Below are 23,279 nucleotides of genomic sequence, written 5' to 3'. Positions count from 1 at the left end.
CACTTCTGTTCTAAACTATGGACTGAAAATGTCCCTCCAGCGTTCTCTCATCTTTCTGAATGCTCCTACATTTGTGTGTTTGCGTGTGGCTGCGCTTCCTCATGCTGTTGGCTGGTCTAGATAGGTATGGTACTTCAACTCTTACGTAAGTGAGAGTGGTAGCTAGAAGCGTTGACAAAGTGTTGTTAGAACTTCATGGGTGGATAAGTCTGTCCTGTGGTGTGTGTTTTTGGTTTCTCAAGAGAAACTTCTCAGCCTCTCTAAGCTTCAGTGTGAAGTCAGCACTGATTTTCAAGTAGCTCTCAAAGGGCCTGATTTATTTTATTTTGGTTGAATTAAGAATTAGTACTCAATGATTAATCCTAATTCCAGCCCTAGACTAGTCTTAACTAGCAGATGTGCAGAGAGCGAAAGAGAAATAGATGGTGGAGTGACAGAGATGATAGAGACAGAGGGGGAGATAAGAGAGAGAAAGTGAGAGAGATAGTAGGAGGAGAGTGAGAGAGATAGAGACGTAGAAAGAGATAGGGTGGGCAAGAGAGAGATGGGGAGAAAAAGAAAGAGAGAGAGAGACAGAAAGATGGGGAAAAGGAGAGACAGGTAAGTTTACTCTCCTCCCTCACCCTCTCATTATCACGGCTGAACACTCCTTTTCCCATCTGTCTGTCTCTGTTTTAATGAGAGGGGTCAGGTGCAGCTGGGCTGTGGGGGGAGGTGTGCTTTAATATTTCCTACTGAGATTCTTTTAAACCGGCTAATAAAACATAGAACATCAAACACCTACACACCATCACCAGGCGCTCCCTCAGGCCTGGGCAGGAGAGAGAGAGAGAGAGAGAGAGATAGAGAGAGAATCAGGGTACATCGAGTCTAAAGCAGATAGAAACTGCTACATTCATCAGTGAAAATGTCAACATGCGTCACTGACTCAAAGCAATGACTTTCATTACCATATTGTAATCTCCCTTTATCCCTTCTGCCTCGCTCTGTGTTCTTTCACTTTCTCTATCCTTTCCCTTTTCTCTCTCTTGATCTATCTCCTTCCTCTCCTTCTCCCCCTCATTTTCTTTTTTCTTTTTTTCTTCCCTTCTCTCTCTTTCTTTCTCCCTAGCTCTCTCTCTCACTCCCTTTATGTATATGTATGTATATCAGCAGGGTGTCCCATCAAAAAATGATCCCTCTAGGGACCTGCCAATCAACTCTCCAGACACCCTGTATCAGAGTAATGCACCACCACCCCCCTACAGGCGTGCACACACACACACACACACACACACACACACACACACACACACACATACACACACACAAAGTGGTTACTCAGTAATAAGCAATGAACAATGAACAAGACCCTTGAATGAGAGCATCCCTCGAGACCCCTGAGTTAAGTCTGAGTTAACCTCCAATTTTACACAAGGACTGAGCTGGTAAGATTTCCCAAAACACCACCCCTCACTCCCACTGCCACCACCTACACTCAGATCTATTCCACCACTTCTATTATGTACTAGGGCTGCAAAATACTACACTGTTGCAGAAATTTTAGTACTACAAAGGCTGACATTGTGATAATGATTAACAAACAATTTACTATGCCCTACTTATACAAACACACACACACACACAAACACTCCTCCACAACAGTGATTTTGTGCCCGTCAAGGTGGGATTAATTATGTTTACATGTGTTCATAATGTAATTATCTGTTACAGCAATAAGAACCCTAGAGATAATTTCATTGGAAGGAGTTTGTACAAGAAGCTGACGATGTATTCTTGTTTAAGACTTGCCCAACAACTTGGTTTCTTTTGATATAAATCCCTGAAAAATGTTCTTAATATAAAACAGTTGGCTAATACAATGCAACACTGAGCTTCATGTACATCAAAGTATCTTACTCACTAGGAAGAGCAGGATTATTTTTGCAAATTGAAAATTATGTGGGGTTTGATAGTAAAGATACAAAGATAATACTGTCACTAATACAGTCAAAATATTTACACGTATAATATTATTTCCCTCAAAATAAACCTGATTATGCAATATATTTTGATGTATGTAAATGACCTCTGTGTTGACTGGCTGACCTGCATTGTTCCTGGTTCATAAACGTTCAGGCTGAAATTTTCTTTACAGTATCTTCTTATGCTTCTTATAATAATGTTGTGAAAGAGCTGAAGGCTGAATAGGCAAATATGTGTTTTTTTTGTGACATCACAAAATCAATGAACTAAAAATGGGCTATTTTTGGGGCTTAATTTCCATAAATAGACTGTATATATATACTGGAAGGTCAATGGTATGTTTGGAAACTTTAATAATGTTAACATTCTACATTCTGCAATTCTTATATTGAAAAACCGTTTTCCACTACAATAGCCCTTTAAGTTGCTTCAAACTGACAAAGAAGGTTGGGTGAGTATCCTTTGTAGGTTGGGTTAGTATCCTTTGTACTAGCCCCTTCTAGTATAGTGGGCAGGAGCAGCAGCAGTAACTACTAATCTCACAGATCCTCACTAACATATGCTGCACCCTGACAGCTGCTCCAGAGCAGAGAGAGCATCAATTACACACACACAGACAGAGAGAGAGAGAGAGAGAGAGAGAGAGAGCTAGAGAGAAAGAGAGAGACTGGTATGAGTGATGAGCAGGGGTCTGAGGGTAAGCCTTGCACAGTGCTCCGCTTTAAGGGTCACTGAAATTCATCTTCACACACGTGCAACTTTACTGTGTCTCATCTGGCCCTCTATCCCTCTCCCTCCCTCCATCCTACCCTTCCTCACACACATATAAACACACTCACACAGATGCTTTTTCACTGACACACACACAGAAGACTGGAATCTGGCCTGCTATTTATATGTTACACGAATGTACAGACTTAGACAAATATAAATATTCTTATTGCAGCTGACCTCTCTCTGATGGCTTAAACTATATTATCTACAGCCCCTGACCTTAAAACTGATCCCTATTCTGGACTAAAAGAACAAGGTCGGAGTGGCTTTGTCTATTTCGTGTGTTCATATGTAGAGGTCTAAACCGGATTGATGCATTGTGATGCACTGATCTGAAGGTGCTGATTCAACTTTATTGATATTGGAATGTTAGAATCGATTATTGAAGGTAATAATGTTCAATAAAGCATACACTTTTTTTGGCATGAACATCCAAAAAAAGCTTAGCGCATTGTCTTTATTATCTAAATTCTACTTTTCATCCAAACCGTGGAATTTAGACTTATTTGTGTGTTGAGCATATTCTAAAAATAACTCTGAATCAGACCATAATAATTACACAAACTATTGTTTTCAGAGTTTTACGCTCTTATTTGCATGTGTCTGGGTGTTGCTGTTGTGTTTATGTGGGAGTGTCTATGCTGCTGAGTGTTGAGTCTTCAGAGTTCAGAGGGAATCAAAGTCTGTTGTTCATGAGGTCTTTGTGTCTATATGCATATGATGTGATGTAATGGTCCTCTGTTTTTTCTCTCTGTGCCAGTGTGTGCCAGTGTAACACTGCCGGCTCTGAGCCACTCCGGCACCCTACAGCGCCCTCTCCTGGCCTCTGGCACTAATATACTGTATGTAGGTCACACACATTGGACTGCTAAACCCTTCACTGACCGCTGCTCTTTAACAACTCAGCTCAACTCAGTTCTATTTATATAGCACCTTTTATTTCATAAGGCAAATTTTTACACTGATGCATATATACATACACATACATACATACATACATACACACACACACACACACACATATATATATATATATATACACACAATTACAGACTGTAGTCCATCTGTTTCTCTGCCTACTTTGTTGGCCCCTTTTTTCCCTGTTCTTCAGTGGTCAGAACCCCGATTGACCCTCACAGAGCAGGTGCTATTTGGATGGTGGATCATTCTCAGCATTGCAGTAACACTGACGTGGTGGTGGTGTGTTAGTTTGTGTTGCGCAGGTACGAGTGGATCAGATACAGCAGTGCTGCTGGAGTTTACCTCAGTTGTAGGTTAGTTTGGAAGTAGGAGGTCTGTAACCAGCTCATTTAAACAACACGTTTATTTCCATCCCTTTCTCTCCCTTTCACCTCAAAAAGTAATCAGTTTAAAGCTGCAAATCCCTCTATCCTACTGGAGAGAGTAATATCAGACTTTGATCACACATGACAGAGAGTACCTGCCTCTATTAGGTTACAGATGTGAGCAGGGATTATGGATTAGGATTAAAGCTTTTTAAAGACTAAAGGCCATGTCCTCACTCTCCTCACTTCAAGCCATCTGACACACGTTTGTACATAATGAATGTGAAGCCAGTGCACATCCTAGAGAAAGAAATGTAAAGTATTGTGCAAAAGTCAGAGACCAGAAAATGCAAGAAGAAGCAGACAACACAACCAACTTCTACTGAACTGTGGAAAATATCCCTGCAAATATCCCTTCTTTGAAAAACTAAGAGCATGTCTTCTGAACAGAATGAAAGCTGTGATAAAGGCAAAGAATGGACACACTAAATAAATTTAATATTTAGTTTTTGAGGCTTCTGTGTAATTTTTTGTTAAATATATGTTTTGTTTTTCCCCTGATAATAAAAATGAATGGACGTGCACGGTACTACTGTATATGTAATATGTGTATAACAATGCATCAGTGTTTTGTGATAGTGGTAATTCAACTATACTGAATTACAGAATTTATTAAAATGATTCAGAATCTTATCAAAACATAAATCTAAATCAAATTTTTGTGAAGTCAGAGATTTTCACAGTGTATGTAAATATACATATCTGTGTGTTTGTGTGTGTGTGTGTATATGCATCAGCTGCTGTGATGTTTGACCCTGGTTTGGGCTGGACTTCAGAAGCCCTCTCAAAAAGGACACAGTAAAAAAAATAGGCAGACATTTTCTGTATGTATGTGTGTGTGTCTCAGTGTCCCTGAAATTGTGCCCTTGATTTGAACTTCAAACAGTAAGCAATGAATTAATGAAGGAAGTAGCTGGGAATGGACACACACACACACACACACACACACACACACAACCACAAGTACACTTGTGGCCTAGTTAAGTCTAATATCAATGTGAATCTCATTATATGCCATTAGAAAGTGGACTCCTCCTTGTGGAATGGGCAAATGCATGACTGCTCTGTGGCTTCAGAGGTGAACTGCTGCTCCAGATGTAGAGGAAAAACTAAAAACCAAATTGGTTGTGTTGACCCAGTTTTTTTGGCCCTAATAGGCCTCTAAACTGGCTCTGAATAAAGATGACTTGAAGTCAAAGAGGTTACAGCACCACAAAACTCAATGTTACATAAACACTCAAATATGCTGCAGTATAACAGCAGCAGTGCTCTGTGGAATAGACATTGCAACAGTAAACAATAGATCTTTACACTGGATCCCTAAGCGCCACCACAAACTGTTCATGGTGTTGTAAATTCAGTAGAACGTGATGCCGTGAGAACACTGATAAATGTTCATTTCTAGACTTTTCTAGTCTATTCATATAAAAATTGTATAACATCATGGTTGAATTTCTCACATTTGGTGTCAGTCTACTACGTCTTCACAAATTTGCTGTTTTCAGGCTGAAAACAGTAAAAAAAGGTGAAGAAAGAAAAGATTAATAAAACTAGCTGAAGTAACAAATAAGTTGCATTTGTCTGTTTAATTAACACTTTTAAATGACTTACTGTAAATTTTAAGACACATGATTGACTACGGCTTTTTGTGGTTTTGTTCTGGGTTTAATTTACTGCAGTAATGGCAAAATGCTGAGTGGTGCACAGAGAAATTAAACAATTGCAATGGCGAATGTCAACAGCGGAGTATGCACCTTCATTAAAAATAAAATAAAGAGATATGAAAAAAGTAAGGAGGAAAAATAACCCCTTAAATTCTAGGCTTGTTATTTAGTAATTCTTCACAGTTATAATTCGGTAACTGCTTTGAATTATTCAGTAACTATTATTAACTGATATGTAGGTCAAGTTATGTTATTAAAGGAAGTCTGAATGAGTTTAAAGGGCCCATACCCATATTTTATTTTTCCCCTGAGGTCCACTTGTAACATTTGTGCAGGTTTATACACCAAAACTGGTCATAATTCATTTCTACATGACCATTTCTACCTTTCTTTCTCCTTTAGAATTGAACAGGCTGTTTTTATTGCGGTTCCTTTAAGACTGATACATGTAAATACGCTCCGTTCTGATTGGCTGCCTTGTGTTGTGCCTCATTCAAAAAGCAGCCGAGGCTAAAATACTCCTTATAACTTCCCCGAGAATGGGTGGGGCTAAAACACTGTAGGCTGGATAGGTGGATAAATTCAAAAAGGTCTGTTTTTGCAGCTTAACTTCCAAAGGCAAGCAGAAGTTCACACACGGAATGACCATACTGAAACGAGTATTGTCCTGAGAATATTTGCAAATGTGTCCAGTGTTATTTTATTAGTTTGTGTAGACGACTGTTGACATGATCCATATTGGGAAACTAGATGTGACACATTTAAGCGACAGAGAGACAGAGAGAGAAAAGCTCCTTGTCCCATAACCAAAAGCCTCAATTACTCAAGTGCTCATTTGACTGGAACGGCTGCAAATGTGAGGAATGCACACAGACATGCTGTGGCAAAATTAAAAGGGTGTTCAGAGCGCAGGCAAACACACACACCCCTGACAAACCACACGCTTAGGCCTATTAAATATGCATTAACCACCTAGAAACATAACCAGCTCTTATGGAACCGTGCAATTGATTCAATTACAGCTGAATACATATACCATATGTTTTACACAAAATGATAAAGATGCAGTATTTGAGCTCATTTGGGGAAGTTAATACTAACACTGTGGGGTTTTGGAGGTTATGCCTTGCTTAGATAAAACAGCATGGAAGAAAAAAGTCAGTGGTGTGTGAATTTCAGGTTCTGGCTGCAAATTCTGTTCAGAACGTTTCCCACATCTTGAAACTAAAGCACAGTTCCTCACTGACTTACAGTAACAGTTTCAGTCAGACAGTGAGAGACAATGCTAAAAACAACTAGGCCTGTCTAGTAATCCAGAAATGAGAAAGATGCTAATAGCTCTCTCTCTCAGTCTCTCTCAGTCTCTCTATCTGTACACTATATGTCCAAAAGTTTTTAGACAACTGCTTTTCCAATATTACTTCTAAAATATGGGGTATTTATAGTTTTTCCCTCCTGTGATGCAATAACAGCCTCTATTCTTCTAGGAATGCTTTACACTGAACATTGCTATGAGAATCTGATTGCATTCAGCCACAAGCACATTAGTATGGTCAGGTACTGATGATGATCAGTTCTGGATTACAAACTAATCACCACTCCAACTCATCCCAAAGTATTGGATGGTGTTCCATCACTTCAGAGAATATGCCCCACTGCTCCACAGCCCAGTGCTAAACTTACATAGACCTGTGGTTTTCCAGTTTAATTGCCAGTGCTGTTCTATGGAGATTAGCTGCATGTGCACAGTTGAATTGAACACCTATGTCAGCAATGGATTCAGCACGGATGACTTCACTAATTAGACGGGCTGTCTGGATACTTTTTCTGACTGGGCACTTTATAGTGTATGTATGCGTAGGTTGGACTAAGAGAGTTTTTGTGATGATGAATGTAGCAGCAACAAAGAGGTCTCGTATAATCCTGCAGACTCCGGTCAGAGAAAAAGAAAACTGTGCATGAGACGAGGTTTGTGTGTGTGTTCTGATAAACAATGTGAGTGATGAAACACTCCTGGCTCCTTTAACGGGTGTCTCATGGGTCAGTACACTGTGTCCTCTGTCTCAGTGCTTGATGGGACGCATCATTGTCAGTGACAGACACTGCATTCCCTCACTCTGAAGCAGTGTGGAGGTGACCAAGCCAGGCCAAAGCCTACTCCACTTACTAGCACAGCTAGCATCTCCGTTCTGACAACATGTAGAATTACTATTGATCTTTTTGTGCCAAAATCTACACTGTCAGGCTGTTAGATGATCTGATCCGTCAGTACACACTTATACACACACACACACACACACACACACACACACATATATACACACACACACACACAGTGATGAGAGGATGATGAAGTGAGTGGCGTCTGTGGAGACGTGGTACTTAAATCATCACATCGCAGCATGAAACTGTCTCAGCTGAGGTGATGATGGAATCCTATCAGCCGGTCTTGCGTTTCTATGGCAACCGCCAGCTTCAGCAGCGAATAGCTGGAGGGAAAGGGGAAGTGAGCTGGGTCCAGCATTTCCAAAGAAGAACAAATACTGCTGAAGCCTCCAACAGCCAAAGTAGACGCTACCACTTAAGGGTTGGTGATATGGCAAAAATGTAACATAATGAAACACCAGAGTCATTAACAATATCACAGTATTTCTTTTTTTCTGAAGCTGGAATGGCAAAATGCTATAATGCTAAGGCTATTAAAAAGCATGAAAATAAAAAATAGATACTGATCGTCTCCTGGTTAATATGCAGTTTATGCAGTTACTATTTACTGGTTGTTTTATTTCAGGCTTTCTGTAATTGATCAAAGGAAACATTAAGATGATGTCTTCATAAAGGCGAGGCACACATTGTGTCATGCTAAGAAGTAGGAGGCATGTTTTAGAGGTAAAACAGGGCCGGTATGTCCATGTAGGTGAACTAGGCAATCAGCTCGAGCGGCACTTGAGTAAGGTACTGAATTACCTCTGAGGAACTTTATCACAAAATATCATTTACAAAGCTCTCTATGAGTGGCTAAGGAAAGTGTCAGTCATTGCTCAGGCCTACACCCCTCATTAAAGCCCTGCCCTAAACACCAACTAATCTATTTCAACTTAGCAACCTATAACTATTCCTGCACTTGAAAACTCAAAACCTTATCCTTTGCTGCAGCTTTGTGTTTATGAATCACGTATATGATATTTCAAGAGTTTGGAGAGGGAAGTGAACTTTTACTGACTTCCCAAACCAAAGACACAAGAGGAGAAATATAGCATGTGTGAAACACTGCATTACCAATTAAACCATAATAAAAAGTCACATGAAATATGTATGGTATATAACTAAGGTATGATTCTGGCAGGCATTATCCACTGCAGCGTTCTGTGAATGGGTAGCCTACTCTTAAATAAATCTAGTTTCTGCATTTACCATGCCTGTCAGGAGGAGGAGAGATGTGGATTAAACCCACAATGTGAGCGTATTACCCGCAACGTGAAAGTATTATCATTACATACATGTACTGCATGTATTGCAAGTTTTATCTGGCTAACTGCTTTGGTAAAATGTACTCTATTCGGAACTAGGTTACTGATGTGGAGTTATTTGTGTGCTGAACCATGTTGCTGCTATTGGTTGCGATGTTGCAGATCTGCAGAGGGCGGCACAGTTTTGTGTCGCCTACAGCGGCACATTGGCACACGCCAGTGTTCTAACAATTTGTCCTACCCATTGAGAGGTCCACTTGCTCATGCACATATCATTGGTATAGTATGGTATCTTATCTCTGATGGCAATTCAGCCTTACTTTAAGTGCATTATACTGACTTAGTTTAATGTTAGTTTACCCTCTGATAAGGTCACTTAGGCTATCAAAATATCTAACGAGAGATAATGAAAGAAAGACATTTCAATGAACATTTTGAAACTGACATATATAATAATAAACAGAAAACTTGTTTTCACATTCAGATTTTGATACTCTTTGTGCTGAGTGATGTACAGTTTGGGATATTCTGAAACTAAACTAGCTTTTCCTCCATGTTGGATGAGTGAGTAGAGAGAAGTTATCCTCAGTATTTACTGGCATTTCAGCATAAACATGCAGTGAACATGAAGCATGTTGCGCAGCCTAGAGGAGGGCTTTTCAGCTGAGGTGGGCATTGCTTCATAAATAACAATGAAAAGAAGCATGCTTATGCTTGAGAGAGTTTGAAAAGGCTTCATTTAAACACCCCCTAAATATGACACAAGCATATATACAGTTACTCAGCGCTTTAGAAGCTGACAATACCCATGATATACTCAGAAAAGCGTATTGTGACATAATTTATCATGATAACAATAATATATCAAAATATTGCTCACCCCTACTATTACATTTAGAAATACTGTGTATTGCATGTCAGCACTAACACCATTACTATCATTTGCCTCAGTTTTTGTAGTGGATAACACAGATAATACATAAGAAGCTTTACCGTGCCTTATGTGTGAGGTGATTAGTAGCTGTGTGTATGGTCTGTGTAGGTAACAAATTAACAAGCAGTCTGTGAACACCACCAGAGGTGTGAGCTTGTTACTTCTTTCTAGCCTGCACACACATTGTGAAGAAGCAACAGTAAATGGTAATGTAGCTCTTCCAAAAAAGACCTTTACAACTAAGAAACCTTTACAAGCCACTGGGCTCTTCCTGGCCACCTACACTGATTGCTGCATATTTTACACTGAAGCAATGATGAACGGCAGAACTGCAGCTTTAAAAGCATGAACAACACACACCCACACCCACACACACACTCTGAACTCTCTCTCGTGCTCTGACCTCTTCTACACCTCCAGTGAGAGTTAAAGCCCTCCAGGCAGGTGGAAGGTAAATTGCTCTCATTGCAGGCAATCTATCAGGACCCCCTGTGGCCTGGACACTGACCGACTGTATGCCTGATCATTATTCTAATGCTTCTCACAATCACCATGGTAACGCTGCTCTCTCTTTTAGAGCTGCTACTGAATGACGATGGGCAGATGAGAGAAGAGAACAGTTGAAAAAAGTTACAAAAAGAAGAGAAGATCAGAGTTGAGATCAGTTGAGAATAGAAGAGGAATTGAAAAAAGTTGAGAAAAGAGGAGAAAAGATCAGAACTGAGATGAGAAGAGAAAAGAAGATGAGAGTTGAAAATAGAAGACTTAAGTGGAGAAAAGATCAGAGTAGAGAAGAGAAAGGATGATAAGAGGTGAAAACATGAGTTGAAAAAAGTTTAGAAAAAATTTGTAAAGATGAGAGCTGAAAAGAGAAAAGCTGAGAAAAGATCAGAGCTGAGAAGAAAAGAACTGAGAAAAGATCAGAGCTGAAAAGAGAAAAACTGAGAAAAAATCAAAGCAGAAAAGAGAGAAGTTGAGAAAAAAATCAGAGCTGAAAAGAGAAAAGCTGAGAAAAGACCAGAGCTGAGAAAAGTTGAGAATAGTAGTAGAGAGGAGAGTGGAGAAAAGAAGAAAAACATAAAAAACATAGAAAAGAAGATTAGAGCTGTAAAGAGAGGAGAAAAAAAGATAAGTAAAAAGAAAATAAGAGGAGATCAGAAGAGATCAGTAATCTGCTTGATGCAATTAGTATAAGGCCAAACGCAGCCTGCAGTAAGAGGCTAGAAGAAAGGTTACGACCTCTGTGATGTATTTTTTCTCTTTTCTTCTTTCTCTCAAATGGTCCCTACTGGTAATCTTTGGTGTTCCCGTTATCTGACCTAATAAACACTTCCTGATTGCTGCCCTCTGAGGTCCCTGCTGTCTGACCCTGCCCCCTAATCTGTTCAAATATTCATCACTGGAACAATGACAGCTGGGAGATGGAGTCCTCCAATCCTGCAGCCAATATGGCCACCACCTGCCAGCTATGCTTCACTTGGTCGACTACTGTCTGGCCTGGAGGGACGGATAGAGAGAGAGAGAGAGCGAGAGAGAGAGGGAGAGAGAGAGAGAGAGAGAGAGAGAGAGAGAGAGAGATTGGAGGAGGAGGTCATTTCTATTATTTGCTAATTTAATCAACACTGCGTCCTCAGTTCACCAAGGGTTTTTAGTTTGCTCTGCTCCTGCAATATCATGACGATAACTGTTTCACTGTTAATTAACAGACAGGGAATTAGAGAGAGAGAGATGCACAGAGAATCGGACAGTGAATGTGAGAGAGACATACAGAGAGAGAGAGAAAGAAAGAGACAGAGATATAGACAAGAATACAGAAAGAGACAAGAGTGAAAGAAAGAGAGAAACAGAGAGAGAGAAAGAAGAGAAAAGGAAAATATAGGATATAGCGAGAGATGTTGCTGGCTTGAGTGAGCGGGCCTGGCTCTGTCTGTGTCTGAGTTAATGGGTCCATCTGCTAGAGTTAGTATGGACAGCTGTAAGACAGCTCACCACTGAGACCCACACACTAATGATGCTGGAGTCCACACACAGACACAGACACATACACACACACACACATCCAGCCCCATCCAACGTCCCCCCCCGACTCCCCCCGCCAGCACACTGAGAGTTTGTAACATGGGTAGCTTCGATAGAACTGATTTCATTGATGTGTCTGACAAGAAAGCCTGGGATGCTATAATGATTGAAGAGACTTAGAATTGCACAGATGACTCTGCCATTCTTAATCTTAGATAACGATTGCTCCTAATCACACACACACTTTCTGCTCCTCATTGTCTATCTCAAAGCCTCTGACATTGGTAATCCTAGATAACACTTATTGATCTACACTGAGACTAAAGGAACTGATAGGAATCAACTTCTTTCTACTCCCTCTGCAGAAAGAACCCACTCATTTGTGTGCGTGTGTGTGTGTGTGTGGGGGGGGGATAGTACCAAGAGGTTCCTGTTAGGGTGTTTGGGATCCACTGACCTACATACTTTTATTATTATGCGTGAGAGTGTAAGAGAGGATGGGTAAATATTTCTTATTGAAGGGTCCACATCTCACTTTTTTACATTTGCTTGATTTCCGTAGGCATGTGTCAATATAAAAATGTAATATCACAATAGTTACCCAACTTTTAATCACAGTTTACAATATTATCTCAATACTGTATTAATAAAATAAATACATTACTAGTATAATACATGTGCATACAAAATATGTAGTGTTCTGAATATATATATATATATATATATATATATATATATATATATATATATATATTATAGTTTACTATGAGCTGTGAAGGTGCTCAGACAAATAACACACTAAAACAGCTGTACAAACATCAAAATCTCTGGTGAACTTGCACTTGTTTGACTAAAATGCAGTGATCATATTCAACATTGCGGTATATCTTACTATTGAATATTGGCACATCTACTTTTCTCTGTGGTTCACTATGACATTGGTATGGTATGGGTTTACGCATGCTCTTCTGTACTCAGCCTTGTTTAAATAGCAGTTCAGACTGAAGCACTCCTCATACAATGTGAATGGATGGAGCTAAACTGTGGTCTGAATAGGCGGATATATCTAAATATGTTGGTTTTGTGTCACCACAAAAACAATTAATTTAAAACAGGCTGTTTCCGCAGCTTAAATTTCCATAAGCACTGGGAAGTGAATGATACTTTTAAATCTTTAACAATGTCGATCAAACTGTCTTATTTCCAAAAAGCAAGCAAAACATGTTTTTCCATGATATTGGCTCTTTAGAGCATCATAACACATGACTTTGTTGTTATTATACATTAAGACTTAAAGGAATTGTGTAGCATTTTTCCACCTAATCTCTACCTGCTGCATCTCTAGAGCACAGACAGTTACCACAGACATCATGATTCCCTGTATTTAGAAAGGAACAGGAAACCAGCTGACTGAATACACTTCATACGAGTCAAAAGGACCTACCTGTTGGATTCTATTATACGTGTGTTTTGACTCTACATGTTTTCTGTTCTTTTATTAAGTTTATAAAAATGTGTCGAAATGATCATCCATGGTAATCAATCATATTTAACAGATATGGCAGCTAGAAAATGAGTTGAAAAACCTTGAAGTGTTGCTTTAATTCCTACACGGAGCATGTGTAGTCTCTTATGAGCTTCAGCTTTGAGGCCATGTCTTTTTTGTTTATGCAAAGCATACACAAAGGCTGGTATATTATATTCAGCTTTCATTTTCACTAGCTGAAACGTTTCCAGTCTCGCTGGACCACAACTGAAGTCTAATATTATATTACACTGATATATGTTTATATAAGAGAAGACAAAGAAGCACAAAAGTGAATCTCTGTCTCTTTTATCTCTTTCATGCTTGGCTGGACACCACTTGAAGACACTGTTACTGACAACTGCTGTGTCAGCACCAGGATATAGCAGAGGATATTTCTCCTCAATACAAGCAAGCGTGCATGCACACACACACACACACACACACACACACACAGTAGCAGCACTGAAAAAGCTCAGATCTTAGTAACCTAGGCTTGAACACATATAGAGTGTAAAGTACAGGGAAATAATGGTCCATAATAATCGACTGCACACTAGATACAGTTTTATGCAAAAAGTTGGGCACCCCTGGTCAAATTATACATATTTTGTTGATTTTCTGTGTAAGACTAAGTACACATCCTCTACAAAGAACATAGTTTATTTTACTGCACAATTACCCTTTATTTGCTGAATTGTGGGAAAAAAAAAACATAAATTATGGTCTGTGCAAAAGTTCTGCCACTTTTTCGATATGCTTTATTTCTTTTTCCAAAATGTTAAACTTAGCAAATAGAAACTGTGCACTAAAACTTCCAGAAACATGCCATGGTTACTTTTTCTTAAAATTAACAAAATATAATTTGATCGAGAGCATTCAAACATTTGCATATGTCTGTAGAGATTCTGTAAAAAGAGATTAGGTTAAAAAACAATGGTGCATTTCCTTTAGACAAAGACGCTTTTCACCACACATTGAAAGTTTCAAAGACTTAGAAATAATAATGTTTCTGGTATTATAAGCATCATAGCAAGATGTTTATTTCAAAAATATTTGGCTTTTAGTTTACTTACTTACTAAGCTTACTTATGTGCACATTTGAATCAAGTATATTATATGTCCAAAGGTTTGTAGACACCTGCCACTCCAACTCATCCCAAAGGTTTTCAATGAAGCTCCATCACTCTAGAGAATGCAGTTTCACTGCTATACAAGCCCAATGCTGTGGAGATTTATACCTTTCTAGCTGACATTTGGCATCGGGTATAAGGACATGAGGTGCGGCTGATCCAGAGCATCTCATTCTATTAGCAGTGCTTTTCTCTGCTCTGTGTGCACAGTAAAATGCTTGTATCAGTAACAGCTAGTGAAAGTAGAGTCCACTAATTAATTAAAAAGAGTGCCTGGATACTTTTGGGCATACAGTGTAACATAGTACATTATAATAAGGTAGCGCTTGGACATTAGGGAGAAACACAGTGGACTGCATGATGACTCTCAGTGAGTGAGTGGGTGTGTGTTGGGGAGGCTGTTTTCTGAGAGCAAGTACAATTGCACACCTGGGTCATTAATCAGTCCAATCACTTTGAGCCTTGTTGCCTTTCTTATTCTTTCTCTCTCTCTCTCTCTTTCTCTTGCACACGCATGCACACACAAAGCATATATATTCCATACATATTTATTAAGCCATTAAAATCGGAAGCCACATTCTCTTGCCATACTGAATGTTTCTGAATGTATGAACTGCAAATATATACTGCGCCCTTAAATATACAGCCCACATTGCATGTTCTTTACTCAAAAGTGTACATCATTTCAACATGACTCAGATGTATTAAATATTAATATATCCACACATTTCATGCCAAATGAAAGCAAAATAAAAGGCAAAATTAAAAACATTTTTTGAGTTATATTATAAATTAAATACAAATCTGAAACACATTTGAATCAAGTAAATTAAATACATCACTTTTTCAGTGTCGTGAAGTGATTGCAGTGTTGCAGCGGACACGCTCTGAACCACCTTTTCCAGCTCAACAAACACATTATAAAATCAATAGCACTGTAACACACACTCTTCTTAAACTACTTCATTCCTGTTACACTCTGTTTCTTTGCAGTTAGATAGTAGTGTTAGCCACGGGTTTTGGTTGTTGTTCTACTCTCGTTTTCAATCCTTCCACTTACACTGTGTACTTGAGATTTTCACTGCATCACTTCATCAAATGCATACCAATGTCTATACACATACACACACACACAGATCCCAAGGGCCAAGTCCTGTAGGTGTTCCTTCTCTTTATATACCTCCTTATACATCCATTATATACTTTCTTATAGACGTGCATTATATACGTCCTTATACACATCCTTATATGTCCCTTATGTACTTACTTCTATATATATGTATGCTTCCATTATGTATTTATTTATATGTATATCCTTATATTTCCATTATATACCTTCTTATATCCATCCATATGCTTTATGTACATCCACACACTTTCACTATGTACATCCTTATACACATCCTTAAACTTCCATTATATACTTTCTGACACACATCCTTATACTTCTGATATACTTCCAAATGTATTCCTATACTTCCATTATATACTTTATTATATACGTCCTTGTGCTTCTATTTTATACTTTCAATATATGCTTTCTCATATACATCCCTATACTTTTATGATATACTTTTTTATACATTCTTACGCTTTAATATATACTTCCCTACACCTCTGCACACCAATAAAGCACCACATACATGTAAAAAAAATCTTACATGTATGTACACACACGCACGCACGCACACACACACATTCAGATGGCTGAACTGACAGTTAGCTCTTGAGGCAAAAGCGCAAAAGCACTCTGCAGGACAATGATATAATGACCTTAAGCTTTTGATAAAGCATTCTCTCTCTCTCTCTCTCTCTCCCTCTCTCTCCCCCCATCCATTGCTTTGGTATAGTGTTGTTTCCAGGCAGAAAGGGAATTGTGTGAGACCACTATACTGTCTCTCTCTCTCTCTGTCTCCACTTCTATCTCTCTCTCCAGCATTTTGCCCGTATCCCTTGGCAACCGCAGGACTTACCCGTGTGCGCATGGGAGACAGCAGTCCTTCCATGTCTTTCTCTCTCTCCACAAAAGCCCCTAAAATCCTTTCACTCTGCCATCGCTACGGTAACGCTCCCAGTCCAGTCCACACAGACAGGGAGAGAGAGAGGGATGAGCCCGGCTGCTCCGGACACACGCCTGCGCGCACACACTCTCTCAGCAACGTCAGCGCGTCACCCCCGCCGGGGAGCCTCGCTGCGTGCGCGCGCGAGTGTGTGTGTATGTAGGAGTTTGCTGACAGGTTTTGTCTTCTTCTCTTACGCTGAATGTACGAGTGCTGATTCAAAACTGTGTTTGTATATGAGAGAGGAGCTGAGTGTTTATCTGAGAGTGGGTGTGTGTGAGTGTGAGAGATTTCACTGTGTGTGTGTGTGTGTGTGTGTGTGTGTGTGTGTGTGTGTGTGTCTTTGCTGTGTTCTCCTCTGTCTGCCTGCAGCTATGTTTGTTCACTCCGCCTGACAAACGATCAGTGGGGTTTTCAGCCCCCCCACCACCAAAAGCACAGAGCACAATTCTCTCTCTCTCTCTCTCTCTCTCTCTCTCTCTCTCTCTCTCTCTCTCTCTCTCACACACACACACACACACACACACACACACACACACACACACACACTCTCTGTCTGTCTCTCACCCTTTCCTTCTTCTTATTTCTCCTTCTCTCTATCTCTCCTTGATTCTTGGTCCCTCCTATTTCTCCCTTCCTTTTTCTTCCTCCCTCTTTCTCTCTCATTCTCTCCCTCTCCATCTTTCACCCTCTTTTCTCTTTCTCTCTTACCCTCTCCTCTTTATTTCTCTCTATTTTTCTTTTCTTTCTCTCCATTTTTCTCTCATCCTCTTTCTATATCGCCTTCATTCTTTCTCTTTTGTATCTCTCTCCCTCTTTCACTTATTCATTCTTACTCTCTCCCTCTTTCATCTCTCTCTTTTTATTTTGCTCTCTCTCTCTCGCCCTGTCCTTCTCTTTATTTCTCTCTTCCCTTTTACCTCTCTCCCTCCTTCCTCTTTCTGTTTCTCTTTCCTTTTTCTCTCTCACCCTCTCCCTGTCTCTCCATCTCTCTCTCTCTCTCACGTCTTCTCTTTTTGTCTCCTTCCTTTCTCTCGTGTTCTTTCTATTTCTCCTTCATTATTTCTCTCTTCTCATCTCTTCTTTTCTCTCTCCTAGTTTCCTCAGTTCAGTTTCAGCTTGGTTCACTGCTATAATTATTTTATTCTGCCTTTTTCCATCTCCTCCATCTCCAATCTCTTCATCCATCCTTTTTTGTATCCCTGCCATGTTCTCCTTTTTCTCCTTGTCATTATTTTGCTCTCGCTCTCTCTTTCTCTCTCTTTCTGTATGCCTAGTGTTCTCTCTGGGAGTTGTGCATCTCTGGCTCACTATCTACTCTGGCTTCCCTCCTACTCTCTCTCTGTCTCTCTCTCTCTCTCTGAGGGGTCAGTGTAATGGTGTTAGGGTGTGTATTTGAGGCTCAGTTGTTAGTGAGGACAAAAGGAGCTACTTTACTGCCTAGCAACCTGATCTGCCTCTGCTCCCCTTTAACTGAGAGTGACTCACTCTCACACTACCTCCCACTGACCCTGCACATCACAGATATGCAAGCATCCACACTCATGCTTATAATAAACATTAAAAGCTCAGTAAAGTTTGTACAGTAAAGTAAAGTTTGTATATGGTAAATCACTGACTCACTGCTCTCTCTCAGACCGTCAGTCACAACCACGGAGTGTACTAAGCTATTATACTGTTATATTATATTATACTATTTCAGAAAATTTGTACTTTATTATAGTATTATTGACATTGAATACTTGAATATTTCATTTTCACTCAAATATATTTCCAAGAAAAAAAATTTACTTTTACTTTTTAAATTTTTATTTAGACCCCCAAAAACTTGTTAGAAATATGAAAGGTATAAAGATTTTTACATTTTTTTCTGTGCATTTGAATTTATTATTTTTTACCAATACTGCCGACTTCTCATGCTGCACAGCGCTAGGTAAGCTAAAGATAAGGCTGTTGCGTTTCATGTGAGTGTGTGTCCTTGCTTGAAATATTACGCTGTGGGTTGCCACCGCCACAAGCTGACAGAAAGTTTAGCAAGAGCTGAGGGAGCTCTAGTGGCTCCACGCCAGCCCTTTTTCAGCCGATTGAGCGTGTTAAATTGGCATTAGCTGAGAGCGAGCTGCGGGAAACGAAAGAAAAAAGAACATGCAGCAAAGTGTGCAGAGTAGCTGAATTTTATCACTAGTGACAGACATTTGTTATTTAAATGTTCAAGTTTATAAATGAGAAAACAAGAAAATGTATTTTTCAAATTTTTATCTGAAACACACAAATATTAAGTTAAACTAGCAGCACAGTAAGTAAACTGGGAAACTAGTCCCATTACTTACTATATGAGAGAACTTTTAACAAATGGAGTTTATACTGCATTTCATGTTTAAATGGTCACTTAAGTAGCATTTTTCCCTCCAAGAAGCCAGCTAACAGTGTTTTACTTTCACTTTCTAATTCTGAATTTAGCTTATGAGATGGTGAGATGCCTTTTAAATGATGTAAGATTGTCTAAGATTGGAACAGATTTGTTTGGGGTTTAGAAGGTAATGCAGATGTAAAGTAATGACAATTGTGAGATTACTTTTCTCTGGAAGTGATAAGTAAAGTTATCCCATTACAGTTTGAGTGAAGCAGTAGTTTGTAATGGAATATTTTTTGAGTAACTAACGTAGCCCACCACTGGTCAGTGATGGGCCAGCTTCTTATTTTGGAGCATAAACATAGTTCTGTGTTCTTGGAGCAGATGGTTTGTCTAGCTAAAAATTCTGAAAGGCTAATTCTGGGTATATGTTTGTGAGCAGGTTAATTTCCGTGTGGGGTATGTTTGTATATTGCTGCCCCAAACACTCAAATTTGCTTGACTGTAAAAATGCACACACTGCTACAGCGTTTATAATAATAATACTGAACATTCAAGTGTGGGGTTTGAGGGGTGTCATGTACTGAAAACTGTGTCCCACTCACTTTTAAAATGGCTGCCTTGTCCTGGTGTTATTTACCAAAAATTGCAGAGGAGAGAGTGTGTGGCCTGGCAGTATAGCTTGCCTAGTCTTGTTTTTAATTTTTAGTCTTGTTTGTATATTTAATTGTTTCTGCATCATTTTGTTATCATTTAGTCTCAGGTGCAGCTGTATGCAAAAGTTTTGGCGCTACTGGTCAAATAACATGTTTTGTTGATTTTGTAAGTGAAATTAAGTTAACACGTCCTCTATAAATACTTTCAAAAACTTTATAGCCTGACTTTGATTCTTACTTAGATACTATTACCTCAAAACTTTTTAAGTAGTTATGATTGAAAATTCAATATATTTTATTTTTAATTAAAGCTTCTTCCCCTTCTGGGATATTTTTTCTCCCTTTCTTTCTCATGTCGCCTGTATCCATATTAAACATGGTCTCTCTCTCTCTCGCCCACACACACACACACACACACACACACACACACACACACACTCACACACAAACACACACACACACACACACACACACACACACACACACACACACACATCTCTCATCTCTGTCTCTTGAGTCTCAGCCCTGATTCCCAGATAACTGAGTGATTTCCATACTGCCGAGTTTTTTCCTCTAAGCTCTCTCTCTCTTTTTTTCACTCACTTTCTCTCTTTCACTCACTCTCTCATACACTCGTTCACTCTCTATTGCTATCTTTTTTCTGATCGGTGTGTCAGTCACCATAGCAACAGCAGCCACACTGAGCAGGCACCTCCTCAGTGAAAACACCGCAGCAGCACACCGTTCTGAATATCCAGCTCTCCTGCAGCTGATGATGTCAGTGTTTCGTGTTCCTCATGTGGCTTTGGCTGTGATGCTGCTTAACACCCTGATTAACAGGCCTGTAATATCTGACCTGTAGAGTGTGCTCTACACGTTGTGCAGGTTGTTTGTGATCTGTGTTGTGTGTGACAGTCTTCCAGTGTGTGTAGAGCGGTGCTCTTTTCTCCAGGCTGACCCACTTCTCAACTCCAGCTGAAGCTCTACGAAGACGCCGCTCTTCAGTGAACTACTGCACTCATTAAAGCTTCATACTGCTAGAGTTACTGTACGACTGAACCGTACAAACTCAGTCCAATTAAATAGAACTCTCTCTCTCTTTCTCTCTCTCCCCTCCCCCTTCTGAATGTTTGGTTGAAAAGAGCTTTCTGTAAGAAATGTCATAATTTTTAATACTCCTTAGTGTATAGCATATCCAGGGTATATACACTACCTTAGGGAAATGTGAAATCACTTGTAATATATGTTATTTTATGTTATCTGGATTTTTGGAAAATGGACTTTAACAAGCCTGTAGCACAAATCATGAGCTGTACAAAATTACATGTATTTTTAAAGTTTTATTTTGAATTGAATGAATTAGACTTTACTGCAATACTCTGAGCTGCTGCAGCAAGTGAATATCACATAAAAGACAATGACAAATAGCATGGTCTGTTACATTAGCTTTGACCTCTAATATGTGTGAATTTAACCGGAATAAGATTTTTTGCATTCTGTTTTAAAATACATTAGTTATAAGCTGCACAGTGGGGACATGCAGAAAATACTGAATATGGCAGGTTGATATTTACTTTGCTATTCTGTGAATGTTTCTTCAGATTGGGGAATGTGTTGTACATGGTTTTGTCTGGAACCTTTTTAAAAATGGATCTATATTGCACCTAAAGTGTTCTTCTGTTGTTATGATGTCAAGCTTGTAACAATAGAAGAACCCTGCAACACATTCTCCATCAATCTAAAGATGCAAGTACCATATAAGCATGAAATAGTTCTATATAGAACTCATGGTTCTAAAAAGAAACATTGCTTTTACTAAAGAACCCAACTTGAAGAACCATCTTCATGTAGGTTTGTTTGACTTTGAAAAAAAAAAAAGCTGTATTCTAGGCTATCAGTATGACAGTAAGGACATAACAATGTGAGAAAGACATTTATTTAATGAAAAATGACAATCAACAATATCAACAACAGTGTTTATTAAAATATGTTTTCATTGAACTTTTATATAAAGCAGTTTGAATTGCTAAGATCTAATTTTGCAATTTAGTATCTTTTGTATATTTGAAGATCGCAGTTGTTAATGATGAATAAAACTGGTACTTTTAACCTATAAAATATGCTTCAACAATTACATACTTCCAAAAAACCACTGCCAGGACCTGAGTGTGCTTGTAGTTAAATATACAACCATATACAGGGTTTAAACATTATAACTAGACCTAACTAGATATCAAGTAGTTATAGATGTTGCATTTAATATTTCAGGTCATTAAGAGATAAATAATATACAGCAATTATCTAGTTATAAATATTTGTCAACTTCTCTAATATTTCTTTTATTTTTTCATCTAAATTGTTTTTCTTTTTTTCAACACCTTTCTAAAAATTACTTGAAATCTTTGGAGCTGCACTTGTATTATATTAGAATAATTTTGTTTTAGATTACTGAAAACAGTGATTACTAGATTAGGATGGTAGCGTTTATCCTTACATAGTCACTGAGAGTCCTGAGAGCAGTTTTGAAAAATGGCTGAAGGATGGAGACTGTTGTCTTGCAACAATCCAACACAAAGTGCATAACAAGGCTGTACATGTTTGTGTGTGTGTGTGTGTGTGTGTGTGTGTGTGTGTGCATGCGCACTCCGTAGCAGACTCATCCATCCTTGTAATGTGTAAGTGCTGACAGCAAACGTTAAACTGTCACAGAAACATGTCCTCTCATAAAAAAGAAGATGAAACACAAACGATCCCTCCTCTAGACACATACACACTCCACATGCACGTCAGACACCAGACTGCAGCAGTGACGGGTAAAGCTAAAGCCCACCACTACATGTAACATGTAATAGAACATTTTACAGTTCTGGCTGCACATCAGACCTATTTTATGGCAAAGCACTGCAGTCAAACCGGACTAACTATGAATCTATACTTGAAGCCTGCTGATTGGTTGGCATGGTGCCCGAGGGCTGAATGCCTGAAAGTGTTTCCTGCGATGCCCAGCTTGTTTAACACAGAGGAGTGTAATTTACAGTAAGTAGAGCAGCGAAAGGCTTTAATTAGAACCTAAAGAACACACGCTATTAGCCCTGTACGACTGGCGACAACAGAGAATCTGAAAGCTTCCGCCGTGGGAAAGCTCCGCACTAATACCAGTAATCATCAATTAGATGCCATTAATGCAACAAGCCTCAACGAAACAATTTAAGAGTCAGCAGGAGCACAATCACTTAAAAGTGATTCTATCTTACCAGAAAATTAATTTCTCCTTTTTTTGATTATATATGTTGGTTTTGGTGTTTCAGTGCTTAAAACAATGTAAATACCCGCATGTAGAGAGAGGTGTGGTATGTTTGTCTTTGCATGTATACGTCTCT

At 39.1% G+C, this 23,279-nt stretch overlaps 1 protein-coding gene across 2 annotated transcripts in view; it reads right to left on the bottom strand.

Annotated features, from left to right (window-relative positions):
• frmd4a (FERM domain containing 4A) overlaps positions 1-23,279 on the bottom strand; it is a 177,207-nt gene that overhangs the window by 119,337 nt on the left and 34,591 nt on the right. The window contains exon 1 of one of the 2 annotated variants that reach the window (XM_036584824.1): positions 16,804-16,937. The exons of the other annotated variant lie outside the window; for it this stretch is intronic. Within the exon in view, the coding sequence (XP_036440717.1) occupies positions 16,804-16,836 (33 nt within the window). The 5' untranslated portion in view covers positions 16,837-16,937. Of the gene's footprint in view, positions 1-16,803; positions 16,938-23,279 lie in introns of those variants that run through there. 2 annotated transcript variants of the gene reach the window in all.

This window comes from Colossoma macropomum, unplaced genomic scaffold (genome assembly GCF_904425465.1).
Source record: "Colossoma macropomum unplaced genomic scaffold, Colossoma_macropomum, whole genome shotgun sequence".
In the NCBI taxonomy this organism is placed as follows: Eukaryota; Metazoa; Chordata; class Actinopteri; order Characiformes; family Serrasalmidae; genus Colossoma; species Colossoma macropomum.
Note: the sequence above shows the minus strand (reverse complement) of the source record. Positions and strands in the feature narration are given on the sequence as shown.